Here is a 22421-nt window from a genome sequence, read left to right as displayed (position 1 = left end):
TAGTCTAGTTAGGTTCTTTCCACTAGTCCAGGGGCAGACAGATGATGACCGTTTGTTGTTTTTGGATGATAGATTAAGTAAAGAGAAGGGAAAGATGTGGGTTATATGGTCTGATTAAACTGTCCACAGGTCACTGGGTTTCCATTGGGCAGAGAGAGTATCATCAACCCAAACCAGATGTCCTTATGGACTGTGTTTTCTTAGCTGATGTCACTGGTGATGATCTGAGAGGTTTGGTCTGGGGTCTGGAATGGTGGGAGTGTTCTATGAAGCTGCTCTACACAAGCAGTTCAGACAATCTAGCCACCTAGCTACTATGGCAACAGAATAGATATTTGACTTCAAAGATTTGCACTAACTGTGATCCGAAGACCACATGATATAACACGAAAAGGAGCATTAGCATAAAACATATTTTTATCGAACAATACATAAACAATACAAAAACACATAAACAATACACAACATTGGCCCAGATTTCCAAATGTTCAACTATTTATGAAAAGATCTTGATGATTTTTCAGGAGGTGGACCGAAATCTGTCAGAGCTCTCAAACCACTGTATGTGTGTGTAAAGTCTTTGGAGGGGTTGGACAAAAAGGACAAGACAAGGAGCAGTTGGACATCCATGGATATGGCACAATGAAGTGGACCTCTTCTTCTTCTTCAAACAGGGATCATGGATGGCGGATAGAAAAGGAAGCAGCAAAGATGCAGGACAGAGGACAATCTGAGTGAACCCTGCACACATTGTAAAGCCATCAGAACAGAGCCTGTGAGTCAGTAGCGCTCCTGGGGAAAAGAAGGAAGAACGCAGGAGAAGAGGAGGAGAGACGGAGGGAGCACATGGAATTCCAAAGGTAAACGAGAGGACAGTCAGGGGACGGGACAGGCAGACTTCCAGAGCTCTACCTGCAGATGTAATCTAGGATCTGTTCCTCTGCTCTGCCAGTCACCATCACCACTGTCTGAGGCTGAGGGCTGAGCTTCTGCTTGTGCTTCTGAAAAGCACTCTGTAACAACTGTTGATGTAAAAGAGAAGAGCTTTAGAAATCCATCTGATTGGTAATTGATGAAAGGATGGGGGATGTCGGGGTCTGCATGGTACTGAACTACTGCTGATTCTTCCTAAAGGGTTGCATTTCTCCCATGATTCAGCCAGTATGGTACTGAACTACTGCTGATTCTTCCTAAAGGGTTGCATTTCTCCCATGATTCAGCCAGTACAGATCCATCAGCGTAATAACACAATATGTTTAACATCAATAACATGAACATCCAGCACGTATTGATGAGAGTGAAGGGCATACAGTCCAGGGAGGGTTCTACAGTGGTGTTATGTCATATTTGGGTGCTCTGAAGTCCGTGGAAGGTTCAGTAACGAGTCATTTGTGTGTCCAGAGCCCAAGTAGTAGACTATATAGGGAATAGAGTGCCATTTGGGCTGCAGCCGTTGAAATAGCTGTCCTCCTCTACCTGTTCATTATAATGCCCAGTAGTTTAAGGATAGATATTAACCGGTCATGAGTCTATATATCATCCCATGTTTCATGGACTTTTTGCTGACACATCCTCCCTTAACACACCTATCAAATCCTCCATGGTCTTAAATACACCATTGTGCTTTCAATATATATATATATATATATATATATATATATATATATATATATATATGATACAAATATTGTATTCTCATTAAGTACACAACTGTAATTACAACTTTCATTTGAAGAATAGGCTAATTGAAGTGATCCTTCACCAAAGTGTTGGATATTTATCCTCTGGATGTTTCTGTCCTTCAGGCGTCATCTTCTTACAGTTGTTTTTCTGTCTCTGTCTTTGTTCTGAAAGAGAGAAAACATCATCAGACCTCCTGGTTTTCACCCACTGAAGATGACTCCCTATCCCCTTAATAGTGCACTATTTTTGACTATGTCCCATAGGACTCACGCTTACTTTTGGTCAAAAGTAGTGCACTATATAGGGAATAGGGTGCCATTTGGGACGCACACTTAGATTAGATGCATGAACTGAAGTAGCCCAGCTCTCCATTTCACCTCATTTTTCAGTCTGCAGTCACAATGACATCATTGTAATCTAGGCCAACAGAGTGAAAAATAAAGGGTTTGAATCAGAATGGGATGTTTAGCATTTGTCTGTTCTATCAAAACAGAGCACTCTTGATTTTCTCCTGTGGTTATTTCTTTGGGGTCCAGGTTGTCTGGACAGGAAGCCAGCCCAGGGAACAGCAAGCAGAGCCTCATATTTTCCCTTCTCACCTCTCTGTGTTTTGTGACACACCTGGCTTGCATTACGTCTATTCGCTTTGGTGAGGAGGTTGTAAGTTATAGGAATGGCATTGTTTCTTGAGTCAGAGCGAGGCCGTACCGTATGTGAGCTAAGCGGGAGCTGGAGCTCCTAATCAATGCTCCTGGAGTCAAATGGAGCCTAATCAGATTTCAAAACAAGCTTTGGTCAGTTTTCTTACTGAAGCTTTTGGGGAAATCTTATGGCTACTGACAGAATGTTAATACACTGAACAAAAATATAAAGGCAACATGCAACAATTTCAAAGATTACAGTTCAAATAAGGAAATTTGTCAATTGAAATAAATTCATTAGGAGATAATCTAGGGATTTCACATGACTGGGAATACAGATATGCATCTGTTGATCACAGATACCTTAAAAATGTTTTAGGGGTGTGGATCAGAAAACCAGTCAGTATCTGGTGTGACCACCATTTGCCTCATGCAGCGTGACACAACTCCTTTGCATAGAGTTAATCAAGCTGTTGAGTGTGGAATGTTGTCCCACTCCTCTTCAATGGCTGTGCGAAGTTGCTGGATATCGGTGGGAACTGGAACATGCTGTAATACACATTGATCCAGAGTATCCCAAACATGCTCAAACTCACATGTCTGGTGAGTATGCAAGCCATAGAAGAACTAGGACATGTTCAGCTTCCAGGAATAGTGTACAGATCCTTGCGACATGGGGCCATGCATTATCATGCTGAAACATGAGATGATGGCTGTCTGCCATCTGCCCGGTACAGTTGAAACCGGGATTCGTCCATGAAGAGCACACTTCTCCAGCATTCCAGTGGCCATCAAAAGTGAGTATTTGCCCACTGAAGTCGGTTGTGACGCCAAACTGCAGTCAGGTCAAGACCCTGGTGAGAACAACGAGCATGCAGATGAGCTTCCCTGAGAGGGTTTCTGACAGTTTGTGCAGAAATTCTTAGATTGTGCAAATCCAGTTTCATCAGCTGTGCGGGGGACTGGTCTCAGAGGATCCTGCATGTGAAGAAGCCGGATGTTGAGGTCCTAGGTTGGCGTTGTTACACGTGGTCTGCGGTTATGAGGCCGGGTTGGTCATGTGTAACTCAGTTGGTAGAGCATAGTGCTTGCAACACCAGGATTGTGGGTTCAAATCCCATGGGGGACCAGAATGAAAATGTAAGCACTCACTACTGTAAGTGTACCTGGATAGAGTCTGCTAAATGACTCACTACTGTAAGTCTCTCTGGATAAGAATGTCTGCTAAATGACTCACTACTGTAAGTCTCTCTGGATAAGAGAGTCTGCTAAATGACTCACTACTGTAAGTCTCTCTGGATAAGAATGTCTGCTAAATGACTCACTACTGTAAGTCTCTCTGGATAAGAGAGTCTGCTAAATGACTCACTACTGTAAGTCTCTCTGGATAAGAATGTCTGCTAAATGACTCACTACTGCAAGTCTCTCTGGATAAGAGAGTCTGCTAAATGACTCACTACTGTAAGTCTCTCTGGATAAGAATGTCTGCTAAATGACTCACTACTGTAAGTCTCTCTGGATAAGAGCTTGCTAAATGACTCACTACTGTAAGTCTCCCTGGATAAGAGAGTCTGCTAAATGACTCACTACTGTAAGTCTCTCTGGATAAGAGCCTGCTAAATGACTCACTACTGTAAGTCTCTCTGGATAAGAGTCTGCTAAATGACTCACTACTGTAAGTCTCTCTGGATAAGAGTCTGCTAAATGACTCACTACTGTAAGTCTCTCTGGATAAGAGCCTGCTAAATGACTCACTACTGTAAGTCTCTCTGGATAAGAAATGACTCACTGCTCTCTGGATAAATGACTCACTACTGTAAGTCTCTCTGGATAAGAGTCTGCTAAATGACTCACTACTGTAAGTCTCTCTGGATAAGAGAGCAAATGACTCACTACTGTAAGTCTCTCTGGATACTCACTACTGTAGTCTCTCTGGATAAGAGAGTCTGCTAAATGACTCACTACTGTAAGTCTCTCTGGATAAGAGAGTCTGCTAAATGACTCACTACTGTAAGTCTCTCTGGATAAGAGAGTCTGCTAAATGACTCACTACTGTAAGTCTCTCTGGATAAGAACATCTGCTGGAATCTATTTCTGTTTTCTTTAGATGTGGACATCATTTGTTGAATAAATATTATTGTTATATTAAGGTTAAGGAGGTTTCATCTGCATGAGTTAAATACACCCTTCAAGGAGGCTTATCAATGATATACATTTCCCCTTTTTGTATTGAAACAGTAGCGTATCTAAAATATTGATTTACTAAGCATGGATTTTCCACGCTTTCTTTTTCACTTAATGAAATAGTTGTGTCCTGGCTATTCTGTGAAGTAAATAATAAGTTAAAATGATTACATTGTCCTGAATAGGGCGGCACTACTCCAACATGACTAACTAGTTGGAAAAATACATTCAAACAAATTCATCATGCTCAGTGTCATATATTGACACTGAGGAGGCAGGGTAGCCTAGTGGTTAGAGTGTTGGACTAGTAACCGAAAGGTTGCAAGTTCAAATCCCCGAGCTGACAAGGTACAAATCTGTTGTTCTACCCCAGAACAGGCAGTTAACCCACTGTTCCTAGGCTGTCATTGAAAATAAGAATTTGTTCTTAACTGACTTGCCTAGTTAAATAAAGGTTAAAAAAATACATCTACATGTTTTATCTCTATTAAATTTATTTTGTCTTTATAACGATCCTGTTGCTGATAATCTAATTACATTAATATGACAATTAATTTAAATGCGCTAATTTATTTAATGTGCACTTTAGGACTGACTCCTGTTTCGTGTTGGATTAGTCTTTAACTACTTCCATATGTCTGTCCATGATAAAACACCCAGTGAAGATCATTTCAATACAATACAAGGCATGAGGTGGAATACAGTCGCAGGAGCAGCAGCACTGCACAGCACACAACACTATGCTGCGGAACCCTATTCACTTTATAGTGCGCGGACTCATAGGGCTCTGGTCAGAAGTAGTGCACTATGGGAAAAGGAGAGTACATACTATTAGTACTGCTCACAGCAGAGAGGGAACGCAACAGTCAACAAAAAGCTTCCTCTGAACACAAAACATTCACTTCTGTAGCTCAGTTGGTAGAGCATGGCGCTTGTAACGCCAGGGTAGTGGGTTCGATTCCCGGGACCACCCATACGTAGAATGTATGCACACATGACTGTAAGTCGCTTTGGATAAAAGCGTCTGCCAAATGGCATATATTATTATATTACTTCAATTTTTTCCGATTGGTAACACTTTATCATAACTTTCATGAATAAATATGATTATTAAACAATTTAATCAACAATTTATAAATAAGTATTTCAATATTGGTAAAATGTACAAGTATTTATAATGGCTTACTCATAAACGTTTTTATGAAGTGTCACCAGCACTTCTGACTTTGCATTTGGTTTAATACTCAATATCCAGTATCCATTTAACTAAAGGTACTGGGCTGGACCAATGTTGCTGTAATGTTTGGACCCTAAGGGGAAGCCTGGTTTGCAATGGGAGTCTTCACTGCCAAGCATCATCACTAGATCCTATGAAGACAAGATCCCAGGCATTCTAACCTTGATATGGAGACTATAGATTCACTGGGTTTTTCCACTTTATAATTCTATAAATCTAGAGCTAGAATATACAGTATTCATAAATGCTGGCCATGCTCTGTCTAAATGGAATATAGAGTATAGTATGCAGTTTGATAAAGTACACTTGATAGGCATGATATGGTTGAGGCATGTAGTCTCCTACACAGTAAGTCATAGCTACAGCTTAAGCATGTATGACTTTATTTTCATACATTTTATGCCTCAGTTGAGGGTAACAACACTTGTGAAAACCTTGAAGAGACAATGATGTTTTACTTTATACAGTGTTCTCTCTCTACAGTCTACAATAGCTCATTAGCCCACTCTGCAGGTCTTGAAATGTGTTGAAAAGACAAAACTGCACTCGTATTATATACTGAATAGTTCACATATGCTTCATTTAATTATATTCTTCTTCTTTAGAAAAAAAGAAACGAGTGGCTGCTGAAGGGTGTTTTTCTGGGAGTAATGAGCACTGGGGCAGTGTCCCAAATGGCACCCTATTCCCCATATAGTGCACTACTTTTGACCAGAGCCCTATGAGTCCTGGTACAAAGTAAAGCACTTTAAAGGAAATGGGGTGCCATTTGGGACAGCCTTAATGGGAGAAAGGAGTGAGAGCTGTTATGGAGACCAGTTTTACTTTAAGCATCACATCAAAGAGCTAAAAGAGCGAGCTCAATCTGTTTCAAATACCAGCAGCAGAATGAATACAGGGTTCAGCACTGGATCAATCATTTAAAGGGCAATTATCTCATTAGCTGGTTTATTCTGTAGGATTCTAACAATGTCCAATTACTTCCAGGATACATTTATTCTGGATTCATTATTGGGATATATGGTCAGAATCTGTTTTCATGTGTCTGTTTCCAAAAGTCCAAATCCAATGACCAATTATACTGTTGTAAAACTTGTATAGTCGCTGAACTTTGAATTAAAACCATTCACAGCATTATAAATCTGAAATATTTCTTCATGCATTGTATAAATATGACTCCTTCCGGATAGTGAAGAGTATTTTCACATTGTCATTCTCTTTCTGATGTTTAGCTGCCTTAGTCAAACATTGTATATTCATTCTATGTTGCAAATCTAAGGCATACATTCTATACATGCATACATTCTATACATTCATACATGAATACATTCTATTCATGCATACATTCTATACATTCATACATTCTATACATTCATACATTCTATACATTCATACATTCTATTCATGCATACATTCTATACATTCATACATTCTATACATTCAATACATTCTATTCATGCATACATTCTATACATACATTCTATACATTCATACATTCTATACATTCAATACATTCTATTCATGCATACATTCTATACATTCATACATTCTATACATTCATACATTCTATACATTCAATACATTCTATTCATGCATACATTCTATACATTCATACATTCATACATGAATACATTCTATTCATGCATACATTCTATACATTCATACATTCTATACATTCATACATTCTATTCATGCATACATTCTACATACATTCATACATTCTATACATTCATACATTCTATACATTCAATACATTCTATTCATGCATACATTCTATACATACATTCTATACATTCATACATTCTATACATTCATACATTCTATTCATGCATACATTCTATACATACATTCTATACATTCATACATTCTATACATTCATACATTTTATACATGCATATATTCTATACATACATTCATACATTCTATACATTCTATACATGCATACATTTTATACATTCATACATTCTATACATGCATACATTCTATACATTCATACATTCATACATTCTATACATGCATACATTCTATACATTCTATACATGCATACATTCATACATTCTATACATACATGCATACATTCTATACATACATTCATATATTCTATACATGCATACATTCTATACATTCATACATTCTATACATGCATACATTCTATACATACATTCATACATTCTATACATGCATACATTCTATACATACATTCATACATTCTATACATTCATACATTCTATACATACATTCATACATTCTATACATGCATACATTCTATACATACATTCATACATTCTATACATGCATACATTCATACATTTTATACATGCATACATTCTATACATACATTCATACATTCTATACATGCATACATTCATACATTCTATACATGCATACATTCTATACATTCATTCATACATTCTATACATTCTATACATGTATATATTCTATACATACATTCATATATTCTATACATTCATACATTCTATACATTCTATACATGCATACATTCTATACATTCATACATTCTATACATTCATACATTCTATACATTCATACATTCTATACATTCATACATTCTATACATGCATACATTCTATATATTCTATACATGCATACATTCTATACATTCATACATTCTATACATGCATACATTCTATATATTCTATACATGCATACATTCTATACATTCTATACATGCATACATTCTATACATTCAATACATTCATACATTCTATACATTCATACATTCTATACATTCATACATTCTATACATGCATACATTCTATATATTCTATACATGCATACATTCTATACATTCTATACATGCATACATTCTATACATTCAATACATTCATACATTCTATACATTCATACATTCTATACATGCATACATTCTATACATTCATACATTCTATACATGCATACATTCTATACATTCTATACATGCATACATTCTATACATTCTATACATGCATACATTCTATACATGCATATATTCTATACATGCATACATTCTATACATTCAATACATTCATACATTCTATACATTCATACATTCTATACATGCATACATTCTATACATTCTATACATTCTATACATGCATACATTCTATACATTCATACATTCTAGTTATTGTTGAATGATACTATCACAATCCCTACCATTGGGTTCAACGATGAATGAATATCTTTATGCTGTGCATGGGACAAAAAAAACATAATGTCTACAGTTTCTGTCAAATGGCACCCTGTTCCCTATATAATGCATTACTGTTGACCAGAGCACTATGGACTCTGGCACCCTGTTCCCTATATAATGCATTACTGTTGACCAGAGCACTATGGACTCTGGCACCCTGTTCCCTATATAATGCATTACTGTTGACCAGAGCACTATGGACTCTGGCACCCTGTTCCCTATATAATGCACTACTGTTGACCAGAGCACTATGGACTCTGGCACCCTGTTCCCTATATAATGCACTACTGTTGACCAGAGCACTATGGACTCTGGCACCCTGTTCCCACTATATAATGCACTACTGTTGACCAGAGCACTATGGACTCTGGCACCCTGTTCCCTATATAATGCACTACTGTTGACCAGAGCACTATGGACTCTGGCACCCTGTTCCCTATATAATGCACTACTGTTGACCAGAGCACTATGGACTCTGGCACCCTGTTCCCTATATAATGCACTACTGTTGACCAGAGCACTATGGACTCTGGCACCCTGTTCCCTATATAATGTACTACTGTTGACCAGAGCACTATGGACTCTGGCACCCTGTTCCCTATATAATGCACTACTGTTGACCAGAGCACTATGGACTCTGGCACCCTGTTCCCCAGATATAACTGGCACCCTGTTCCCTATATAATGCTGTTGACCAGAGCACTATGGACTCTGGCACCCTGTTCCCTATATAATGAGTTGACCAGAGCACTATGGACTCTGGCACCCTGTTCCCTATATAATGCACTACTGTTGACCAGAGCACTATGGACTCTGGCACCCTGTTCCCTATATAATGCACTACTGTTGACCAGAGCACTATGGACTCTGGCACCCTGTTCCCTATATAATGTACTACTGTTGACCAGAGCACTATGGACTCTGGCACCCTGTTCCCTATATAATGCATAACTGTTGACCAGAGCACTATGGACTCTGGCACCCTGTTCCCTATATAATGTACTACTGTTGACCAGAGCACTATGGACTCTGGCACCCTGTACCCTATATAATGCACTACTGTTGACCAGAGCACTATGGACTCTGGCACCCTGTTCCCTATATAATGCACTACTGTTGACCAGAGCACTATGGACTCTGGCACCCTGTTCCCTATATAATGCACTACTGTTGACCAGAGCACTATGGACTCTGGCACCCTGTTCCCTATATAATGCACTACTGTTGACCAGAGCACTATGGACTCTGGCACCCTGTTCCCTATATAATGCACTACTGTTGACCAGAGCACTATGGACTCTGGCACCCTGTTCCCTATATAATGCACTACTGTTGACCAGAGCACTATGGACTCTGGCACCCTGTTCCCTATATAATGCACTACTGTTGACCAGAGCACTATGGACTCTGGCACCCTGTTCCCTATATAATGCACTACTGTTGACCAGAGCACTATGGACTCTGGCACCCTGTTCCCAGATATAACTCTGCACCCTGTTCCCTACTGTTGACCAGAGCACTATGGACTCTGGCACCCTGTTCCCTATATAATGCACTACTGTTGACCAGAGCACTATGGACTCTGGCACCCTGTTCCCTATATAATGCACTACTGTTGACCAGAGCACTATGGACTCTGGCACCCTGTTCCCTATATAATGCACTACTGTTGACCAGAGCACTATGGACTCTGGCACCCTGTTCCCTATATAATGCACTACTGTTGACCAGAGCACTATGGACTCTGGCACCCTGTTCCCTATATAATGCACTACTGTTGACCAGAGCACTATGGACTCTGGCACCCTGTTCCCTATATAATGCACTACTGTTGACCAGAGCACTATGGACTCTGGCACCCTATGGACTCTCCCTATATAATGCACTACTGTTGACCAGAGCACTATGGACTCTCTGGCACCCTGTTCCCTATATAATGCACTACTGTTGACCAGAGCACTATGGACTCTGGCACCCTGTTCCCTATATAATGCACTACTGTTGACCAGAGCACTATGGACTCTGGCACCCTGTTCCCTATATAATGCACTACTGTTGACCAGAGCACTATGGACTCTGGCACCCTGTTCCCTATATAATGTACTACTGTTGACCAGAGCACTATGGACTCTGGCACCCTGTTCCCTATATAATGCACTACTGTTGACCAGAGCACTATGGACTCTGGCACCCTGTTCCCTATATAATGCATTACTGTTGACCAGAGCACTATGGACTCTGGCACCCTGTTCCCTATATAATGCACTACTGTTGACCAGAGCACTATGGACTCTGGCACCCTGTTCCCTATATAATGCACTGTTGACTGAGCACTATGGACTCAGAGCACTGTGGACACTATGGACTGGCACCCTGTTCCCTATATAATGCACTACTGTTGACCAGAGCACTATGGACTCTGGCACCCTGTTCCCTATATAATGCACTACTGTTGACCAGAGCACTATGGACTCTGGCACCCTGTTCCCTATATAATGCACTACTGTTGACCAGAGCACTATGGACTCTGGCACCCTGTTCCCTATATAATGCACTACTGTTGACCAGAGCAGACTATGGACTCTGGCACCCTGTTCCCTATATAATGCACTACTGTTGACCAGAGCACTATGGACTCTGGCACCCTGTTCCCTATATAATGCACTACTGTTGACCAGAGCACTATGGACTCTGGCACCCTGTTCCCTATATAATGCACTACTGTTGACCAGAGCACTATGGACTCTGGCACCCTGTTCCCTATATAATGCACTACTGTTGACCAGAGCACTATGGACTCTGGCACCCTGTTCCCTATATAATGCACTACTGTTGACCAGAGCACTATGGACTCTGGCACCCTGTTCCCTATATAATGCACTACTGTTGACCAGAGCACTATGGACTCTGGCACCCTGTTCCCTATATAATGCACTACTGTTGACCAGAGCACTATGGACTCTGGCACCCTGTTCCCTATATAATGCACTACTGTTGACCAGAGCACTATGGACTCTGGCACCCTGTTCCCTATATAATGCACTACTGTTGACCAGAGCACTATGGACTCTGGCACCCTGTTCCCTATATAATGCACTACTGTTGACCAGAGCACTATGGACTCTGGCACCCTGTTCCCTATATAATGCACTACTGTTGACCAGAGCACTATGGACTCTGGCACCCTGTTCCCTATATAATGCACTACTGTTGACCAGAGCACTATGGACTCTGGCACCCTGTTCCCTATATAATGCACTACTGTTGACCAGAGCACTATGGACTCTGGCACCCTGTTCCCTATATAATGCACTACTGTTGACCAGAGCACTATGGACTCTGGCACCCTGTTCCCTATATAATGCACTACTGTTGACCAGAGCACTATGGACTCTGGCACCCTGTTCCCTATATAATGCACTACTGTTGACCAGAGCACTATGGACTCTGGCACCCTGTTCCCTATATAATGCACTACTGTTGACCAGAGCACTATGGACTCTGGCACCCTGTTCCCTATATAATGCACTACTGTTGACCAGAGCACTATGGACTCTGGCACCCCCTATATAATGCACTACTGTTCCCTATATAATGCACTACTGTTGACCAGAGCACTATGGACTCTGGCACCCTGTTCCCTATATAATGCACTACTGTTGACCAGAGCACTATGGACTCTGGCACCCTGTTCCCTATATAATGCACTACTGTTGACCAGAGCACTATGGACTCTGGCACCCTGTTCCCTATATAATGCACTACTGTTGACCAGAGCACTATGGACTCTGAGCACTGTTGACCAGAGCACTATGGACTCTGGCACCCTGTTCCCTATATAATGCACTACTGTTGACCAGAGCACTATGGACTCTGGCACCCTGTTCCCTATATAATGCACTACTGTTGACCAGAGCACTATGGACTCTGGCACCCTGTTCCCTATATAATGCACTACTGTTGACCAGAGCACTATGGACTCTGGCACCCTGTTCCCTATATAATGCACTACTGTTGACCAGAGCACTATGGACTCTGGCACCCTGTTCCCTATATAATGCACTACTGTTGACCAGAGCACTATGGACTCTGGCACCCTGTTCCCTATATAATGCACTACTGTTGACCAGAGCACTATGGACTCTGGCACCCTGTTCCCTATATAATGCACTACTGTTGACCAGAGCACTATGGACTCTGGCACCCTGTTCCCTATATAATGCACTACTGTTGACCAGAGCACTATGGACTCTGGCACCCTGTTCCCTATATAATGCACTACTGTTGACCAGAGCACTATGGACTCTGGCACCCTGTTCCCTATATAATGCACTACTGTTGACCAGAGCACTATGGACTCTGGCACCCTGTTCCCTATATAATGCACTACTGTTGACCAGAGCACTATGGACTCTGGCACCCTGTTCCCTATATAATGCATTACTGTTGACCAGAGCACTATGGACTCTGGCACCCTGTTCCCTATATAATGCACTACTGTTGACCAGAGCACTATGGACTCTGGCACCCTGTTCCCTATATAATGCACTACTGTTGAGCAGAGCACTATGGACTCTGGCACCCTGTTCCCTATATAATGTACTACTGTTGACCAGAGCACTATGGACTCTGGCACCCTGTTCCCTATATAATACACTACTGTTGACCATAGGCTGTCATGTAAAGTACTTATGTACAAATACTTTAAAGTGCTACTTAAGTAGTTTTTGGGAGTATCTGTACTTTAAATTTTTCTCCACTACATTCCTAAAGAAAATAATGTACTTTTTACTCCGTACATTTGACCTGACACCCAAAAGTACTCCTTACATTTTGAATGCTTAGCAGGACAGGAACATGGTCTAATTCACGCACTTATAAAGATAACATCCATGGTCATCCTCTACTACCTCTGATCTGGCAGACTCACAAATGCATCTTTTGTAAATGATGTCTGAGTGTTGGAGTGTGCCAAGAAAATGGTGCCATCTGTTGTGCTTAAAAGAAGACATTTACTTCTGATACTTAAGTATATTTAGAACCAAATACTTTTAGACTTTTACTCAGGTGGTATTTTACTGGGTGACTTTCTATTAAGGTACCTATACCTTTACTCAAGTATCACAATTGGGTACGTTTTTCACCACTGGGAATATGGTTCCACTTGAGACAGGGACCCAGAGTTGTAACGGCAAGGTGGTTAACAGCAGAAGGAATGAGGAGGAGAACAGCCTCAGATTAAGGCATGATGCACATCTACATCATTCACCCAGCACTGAGATTCACATGTCTCCTGCAGTCCTCAAGACAATTTAAATACTATCTCCAGATGTGACTATTTTGGCTGACTGTATGCTTGTAGTAGTTATTTTGTCCAGGGTATTTGTGACTTGTCTCTCATTCACATTGCTCCGGGCAAACACCAGGCTCACTATCATTTCTTCTCCAAGATGAACGTATGCAGTGATCGACAGAGCAGCATAACTAAATTCAGGATGAGTCGTCAGGCAAACTTGTGAGAACTGCATGGATGAATTGTTACGGGTTCATTTATACTTTGTTGATACACGATTCTCTACCGCTCACTCTCCACCTGGAGTAATGATCTTGTCCAGTTCACAAGGTTCAAACCAACGGCTTAGTCCTCACTGTTTCCTCGTGACGTCAACAATCTGTCCTCATCTAGGACACTCATCCTGGGGCTGATGCAGGTCCTGCGTGGCTCAGTTGGTAGAGCATGGTGCTTGTAATGTCAGGACCGTGGGTTTGAGTCCTGCTGGACCACCCATAACAACATGTATTTACGCACTACTGTAAGTCACTTTGGGGACAAAGCGCCTGCTCAATGGAATATATTATGCAGGTCTAATGTAATGAGAGTTGAGGTTGTACTTCAGTGTTTCTTCTCTGACTGATCCCATGGACTCCACCAGTGGTAGGGAACAGAGGTGTAGATTTCACACTGCGGGGAGGCTGCCACATGTCAACCATTCCCACATCAATGAGCTTAGATGTGCAACGGTCAGGTTAGGATGAAATTGGCTCCTTATTAATAACTACAGTATTACACTGATTTGAACGAGACCTACCTAATTAATTCAACATATTCTTATGATCAAACTAATGATAGTTTGGTGACAGATTGAACTAATATAGACTATCTATAGGGGACTATCCAAATAACGTGGGGCTAAAACCCAACCTTTAGCCATGAGGAGTTCGGCCACAAGACGCAGCCCACAGTGAAATTCTCATTTCCTCAATGACAGATTTACCTACAATAAGAACCCAGAACTAGCTCTAAAATAGTTTTTTGGAAGTTGAAATGCCACTTAAAGGGACTCCATGAACGGCCTAGTTTAGTTATTTTTCTCTGGGAGGATTTCAACCAATAAGACCCTTGACATCCACACCATACCACTCTCCTGTCAGTCATACAGTAGCTCTGCCCCTCCAGTGGCACTCACCATTTTCCTCTGTTTGCTGAGGCAGAAAGTACAGATGTGTTTGGGCTGGTTCTCTGAGCCCCGGTCGGGCGAGGGGCTGAGACTGTGGAGGGTGTGGTGGTGGAATGGGGGTGTGGAGGTGTGGCACGGCTGCCCATCCCCACATGCCTCGCCCACCAGCAGTACATTACCCAGGTGGGAGATGTAGCTGGACGCCAGCCGCAGAGTCTCGATCTTGGACAGCTTCCTGTCGGCTGGCTCGGTGGGGATGAGGGTCCTCAGGGCAGTGAAGGCCGTGTTCACGCTGTTGGTGCGGTCCCTCTCTCGAGCGTTTGCCACGTTCCGCTGCCGCACCTCCACGACCGGGGCCCCTGCCACCATCGGGGGCCCCGCCAGCCTCCCGGCAACTCCGCAGAACTTCCTCTTCCTGCTTCCCACCTTGATCTGAAACCCGTTGGAGCCACCGTTGAGACGGAAGGAGGACTTCTGGGAGTCGGAGCCCGAGCTCTCGCTGCCGCCGTTCTCCTCCTCGTCCTCTGACATCATGCTGATGTCGGAGAAGATGAAGCGGCTTGGGGGAGCCGTATGCACCATCGTAAAAGACATCAGTCCAGATCTACAAGACAGGTGGGAGACTCCTCTCTCATATAGAGACCTGTAGAAAGACCAGATCCCCCAGTACTGTAGATCCTCTACTTAATCCTTGGACATGAGGACAAAAGACACTCAGATTAAAACACTATTTGCTATCTCTCGCTCTTTCTCTGCTTCTCTCACCTCTCTCTCTCTCCTCTCTCTCTCTCTGTCTCACTCTCTCACCTATCTCTCTCTCTTTCTCTGCTTCTCTCACCTCTCTCTCTCTCTCTCTTCTCTCTCTCTCTCTCTCTTTCTCTGTCTCACTCTCTCACCTATCTCTCTTTCTCTGTCTGTCTGTCTCTCTCAAGGTGGACCCCTCCTTCACTCCTGGCTGGATATATTGTGAGCGTCTGTTTCCTCTGAGTTCCCCTCAGCGTGCTGTTAGCCTCCCTCTGCCTCTACACAGATACACGTGTGATTTCTGTCTGAGTGTCTCCGTATGGCTGTCCTTTATAGGCGGTGGGAGGGCCTGCTGCTCCGCTCTACTCTACTCCCCCCTCTGCTCTATGTAGGCGGTGGGAGGGCCTGCTGCTCTGCTCTACTCCCCCCTCTGCTCTATAGAAATCTCAGAGATTGAGTTAGACTCTCTGAGTGTCTGGGCTGGACTAGGGTTGGACTGGGGCTGGGGTATGACTGGGGCTGGGGTTGGACTGGACTGGGGCTGGGGTTGGACTGGGGCTGGGGTTGGACTGGGGCTGGGGTGGGCTGGGGTTGGACTGGGGTTGGACTGGACTGGGGCTGGGGTTGGACTGGACTGGGGCTGGGGTTGGACTGGGGCTGGGAAGGTGAAAAGAAAGGTGGTCTGTATGATGATGAAAACAAATACATGTGATAGACAGTCACTGAACGCTGGATGGTAAGGTCCACTACTTTATGCTCTCTCTCTCTCTCTCTCTCTCTCTCTCTCTCTCTCTCTCTCTCTCTCTCTCTCTCTCTCTCTCTCTCTCTCCTCTCCTCTCCTCTCCTCTCCTCTCCTCTCCTCTCCTTCTCCACTTCACCATCTACACAGAAGCCTATTGATTTCATGTCAACTGTTTCACACCTCTCGTTCTCAACTAGCACAACAGCACAGTTCTGGACTATTGTCTTCATCTCAGTGTTCTACGATATGAGAAAGCACTGCCTTGACTGATTTGACTAGCGTGGCACTAACGTGAGGTTAGGGCAACACGTGACGGCTGTTGAAAGATAATATCACAAATGTATAATTTGTCAAGTTACACAATGTTTCAGTCAACCTTCATCTTTCTTATTTATTCATAATATTTATTCTGTGAAATTGACAGCGGAAAAGTAGCCAACAGTCAGCGCCATGGTTGATTAACAGGAAGTGCTAGAGGCAATAAAGTTGGGAGGAGGAAGTGGACGGACGGGAGAATACTGCAGCCAGGTGGACCTGACAGAATGCCTATGCTACTATTACATAGACATGCAGTAGCAGGATTTTCTCTCCACTTGACATATCTCACAGGACCATGCAGGCAGCTCAACACAGTATTACTTTCACCATCCTAATCAACTGCTTCAGGGGAGAAAACATTTTCTTGCTGAACAATAATCAGATATACTGCAAAATGGTCCTAGATGCCAAGAAAATGTCATCAACATAGGAAATAATATACTGCTTTCCATGGCAACATTTCCACATTGCAAAATATGGCCACATTTCAATTGCAAAATTACATTTGATAAATTAATTGAGTAAGTGAAAATAGCTAAAAACAATTGTACAAAAGACACGGCTTCCTTTTCTTGCTACATCATCAGCTGACATGTCCTTCTATGTGTTCTGTCCATTGGTATAACATCTCAACATGAATTCATTACTTAATATCTAGTGTCACTGATGAGGGACACATCTTTAACCCTGTCACTGATCAGGGACACATCTATAACATGTCTCTGATGAGGAACACATCTTTAAACCTGTCACTGATGAGGGACACATCTTTAAACCTGTCACTGATGAGGGACACATCTATAACATGTCTCTGATGAGGAACACATCTTTAAACCTGTCACTGATGAGGGACACATCTATAACATGTCTCTGATGAGGAACACATCTTTAAACCTGTCACTGATGAGGGACACATCTATAACATGTCACTGATGAGGGACACATCTTTAAACCTGTCACTGATGAGGTCCTTTAAACATGTCACTGATGAGGGACACATCTTTACACATCTTTAAACCTGTCACTGATGAGGGACACATCTTTAACATGTCTCTGATGAGGAACACATCTTTAAACCTGTCACTGATGAGGGACACATCTTTAAACCTGTCACTGATGAGGGACACATCTTTAAACATGTCACTGATGAGGGACACATCTTTAAACACGTCACTGATCAGGGACACATCTTTAAACACGTCACTGATCAGGGACACATCTTTAAGCCTGTCACTGATGAGGGACACATCTTTAACCCTGTCATACATTTTTAAACCTGTCACTGATGAGGGACACATCTTTAACCCTGTCACTGATGAGGGACACATCTTTAACCCTGTCATACATTTTTTAACCTGTCACTGATGAGGGACACATCTTTAACCCTGTCACTGATGAGGGACACATCTTTAAACGGGTCACTGATGAGGGACACATCTATAACATGTCTCTGATGAGGAACACATCTTTAAACCTGTCACTGATGAGGGACACATCTTTAAACGGGTCACTGATGAGGTACACATCTTTAAACGTGTCACTGATGAGGGACACATCTTTAAACCTGTCACTGATGAGGGACACATCTATAACATGTCTCTGATGAGGAACACATCTTTAAACCTGTCACTGATGAGGGACACATCTTTAAACCTGTCACTGATGAGGGACACATCTTTAAACCTGTCACTGATGAGGGACACATCTTTAAACCTGTCACTGATGAGGGACACATCTTTAAACATGTCACTGATGAGGAACACATCTTTAAACCTGTCACTGATGAGGGACACATCTATAACATGTCTCATGATCTTTAAACCTGTCACTGATGAGGGACACATCTTTAAACCTGTCACTGATGAGGGACACATCTATAACATGTCTCTGATGAGGAACACATCTTTAAACCTGTCACTGATGAGGGACACATCTTTAAACCTGTCACTGATGAGGGACACATCTGTAACATGTCTCTGATGAGGAACACATCTTTAAACCTGTCACTGATGAGGGACACATCTTTATAACATGTCTCTGATGAGGGACACATCTTTAAACCTGTCACTGATGAGGGACACATCTTTAAACCTGTCACTGATGAGGGACACATGTCTCTGATGAGGAACACATCTTTAAACCTGTCACTGATGAGGGACACATCTTTAAACATGTCACTGATGAGGAACACATCTTTAAACCTGTCACTGATGAGGGACACATCTTTAACATGTCACTGATGAGGAACACATCTTTAAACCTGTCACTGATGAGGGACACATCTTTAAAAATGTCACTGATGAGGGACACATCTTTAAACCTGTCACTGATGAGGGACACATCTTTAAACATGTCACTGATGAGGGACACATCTTTAAACCTGTCACTGATGAGGGACACATCTTTAAACACATCTTTAAACCTGTCACTGATGAGGGACACATCTTTAAACATGTCACTGATGAGGAACACATCTTTAAACGTGTCACTGATGAGGGACACATCTTTAAACACGTCACTGATGAGGGACACATCTTTAAACACGTCACTGATCAGGGACACATCTTTAAGCCTGTCACTGATGAGGGACACATCTTTAACCCTGTCATACATTTTTAAACCTGTCACTGATGAGGGACACATCTTTAACCCTGTCACTGATGAGGGACACATCTTTAACCCTGTCATACATTTTTAAACCTGTCACTGATGAGGGACACATCTTTAACCCTGTCACTGATGAGGGACACATCTTTAAACGGGTCACTGATGAGGTACACATCTTTAAACCTGTCACTGATGAGGGACACATCTATAACATGTCTCTGATGAGGAACACATCTATAACATGTCTCTGATGAGGAACACATCTTTAAACCTGTCACCGATGAGGGACACATCTTTAACCCTGTCACTGATGAGGGACACATCTTTAACCCTGTCACTGATGAGGGACACATTTTTAAACCTGTCACTGATGAGGGACACATCTTTAAACATGTCACTGATAAGGGACACATCTATCAACGTGTCACTGATGAGGGACACATCTATAACATGTCACTGATGAGGGACACATCTATAACATGTCACTGATGAGGGACACATCTATAACATGTCACTGATGAGGGACACATCTATAACATGTCACTGATGAGGGACACATCTATAAACGTGTCACTGATGAGGGACACATCTTCAACATGTCACTGATGAGGGACACGTCTATAAACGTGTCACTGATGAGGGACACATCTATAAACGTGTCACTGATGAGGGACACATCTTCAACATGTCACTGATGAGGGACACGTCTATAAACATGTCACTGATGAGGGACACGTCTATAAACATGTCAATGATGAGGGAAACACCTTTAAACTCCCTCCTCAGTTCCAAAATATTATTAATGACAAAAAACACCCTTCACCGCCTCCCTCCCTTCCCCTGGTCTACCCAGTCTCCCTCCCTTCCCCTGGTCTACCCAGCCTCCCTCCCTTTCCCTGGTCTACCCAGCCTCCTTCCCTTCCCCTGGTCTACCCAGCCTTCCTCCCTTTCCCTGGTCTACCCAGCCTCCCTCCCTTCCCCTGGTCTACCCAGCCTCCCTCCCTTCCCCTGGTCTACCCAGCCTCCCTCCCTTTCCCTGGTCTACCCAGCCTCCCTCCCTTTCCCTGGTCTACCCAGCCTCCCTCCCTTCCCCTGGTCTACCCAGCCTCCCTCCCTTTCCCTGGTCTACCCAGCCCCCTCCCTTCCCCTGGTCTACCCAGCCTCCATCCCTTCCCCTGGTCTACCCAGCTTTCCCCCCTTCCCCTGGTCTACCCAGCCTCCCTCCCGTTCCCTGGTCTACCCAGCCTCCTTTCCCTGGTCTTTAACCCAGCCTTCCTCCCTTCCCCTGGTCTACCCAGCCTCCTCCCTTTCCCTGGTCTACCCAGCCTCCTTTCCCTGGTCTACCCAGCCTCCCTCCCTTCCCCTGGTCTACCCAGCCTCCCTCCCTTTCCCTGGTCTACCCAGCCTCCCTCCCTTCCCTGGTCTACCCAGCCTAACTCCCTTCCCCCTGGTCTTCCCAGCCTCCCTCCCTTCCCCTGGTCTACCCAGCCTTCCTCCCTTCCCCTGGTCTACCCAGCCTACCTCCCTTCCCTGGTCTTCCCAGCCTCCCTCCCTTCCCCTGGTCTACACAGCCTCCCTCCCTTTCCCTGGTCTACCCAGCCTTCCTCCCTTCCCCTGGTCTACCCAGCCTCCCTCCCTTCCCTGGTCTACCCAGCCTCCCTCCCTTCCCCTGGTATACCCAGCCTCCTCCCTTCCCTGGTCTACCCAGCCTCCCTCCCTTCCCCTGGTCTACCCAGCCTCCCTCCCTTCCCCTGGTCTACCCAGCCTCCCTCCCTTCCCCTGGTCTACCCAGCCTCCCTCCCTTTCCCTGGTCTACCCAGCCTCCCTCCCTTCCCTGGTCTCCCCACCCAGCCTCCCTCCCTTCCCTGGTCTACCCAGCCTCCCTCCCTTCTTCCCCCTCCCTTCCCTGGTCTACCCAGCCTCCCTCCCTTCCCCTGGTCTACCCAGCCTCCCTCCCTTCCCTGGTCTACCCAGCCTCCCTCCCTTCCCCTGGTCTACCCAGCCTCCCTCCCTTTCCCTGGTCTACCCAGCCTCCCTCCTTCCCCTGGTCTACCCAGCCTCCCTCCCTTCCCATGGTCTACCCAGCCTCCCTCCATTCCCTGGTCTACCCAGCCTCCCTCCCTTCCCTGGTCTACTCACTCTGCCTCCCTTCCCCTGGACTTCTGCCTCCCTTCCCTGGTCTACCCAGCCTCCCTCCCTTCCCCTGGTCTACCCAGCCTACCTCCCTTCCCCTGGTCTACCCAGCCTCCCTCCCTTCCCCTGGACTACCCACTCTGCCTCCCTTCCCCTGGTCTACCCACTCTGCCTCCCTTCCCCTGGTCTACCCAGCCTCCCTCCCTTCCCCTGGTCTACACAGCCTCCCTCCCTTTCCCTGGTCTACCCAGCCTTCCTCCCTTCCCCTGGTCTACCCAGCCTCCGTCCCTTCCCCTGGTCTACCCAGCCTCCCTCCCTTCCCCTGGTCTACCCAGCCTTCCTCCCTTCCCCTGGACTACCCACTCTGCCTCCCTTCCCCTGGACTACCCACTCTGCCTCCCTTCCCCTGGACTACCCACTCTGCCTCCCTTCCCCTGGTCTACCCAGCCTCCCTCCCTTCCCCTGGTCTACCCAGCCTCCC

The 22421-nt window shown here is 44.1% G+C and overlaps 1 protein-coding gene across 2 annotated transcripts; it reads right to left on the bottom strand.

The window, feature by feature from the left end:
- Nucleotides 1–399: 399 nt before the first annotated feature.
- LOC124019524 (basic helix-loop-helix transcription factor scleraxis-like) lies at nucleotides 400–16640 on the bottom strand. Of its 2 annotated transcripts, XM_046334886.1 has the most exons (3): nucleotides 15406–16640; nucleotides 1763–1847; nucleotides 400–1022 (listed from the first exon to the last, which is right to left on the bottom strand). In XM_046334886.1, exons 1-2 carry the CDS (start codon nucleotides 15988–15990, stop codon nucleotides 1809–1811), a joined length of 624 nt encoding a protein of 207 aa, XP_046190842.1. In that variant the 5' UTR covers nucleotides 15991–16640; the 3' UTR covers nucleotides 400–1022; nucleotides 1763–1808. The 2 variants fall into 2 exon arrangements, with proteins under 2 accessions (XP_046190842.1, XP_046190841.1); XM_046334885.1 differs by having other exon boundaries at nucleotides 400–1847.
- Between the last annotated feature and the right edge of the window lie 5781 nt (nucleotides 16641–22421).

Source organism: Oncorhynchus gorbuscha, unplaced genomic scaffold (genome assembly GCF_021184085.1).
Source record: "Oncorhynchus gorbuscha isolate QuinsamMale2020 ecotype Even-year unplaced genomic scaffold, OgorEven_v1.0 Un_scaffold_617, whole genome shotgun sequence".
Lineage (NCBI taxonomy): Eukaryota > Metazoa > Chordata > Actinopteri > Salmoniformes > Salmonidae > Oncorhynchus > Oncorhynchus gorbuscha.
Note: the sequence above shows the minus strand (reverse complement) of the source record. Positions and strands in the feature narration are given on the sequence as shown.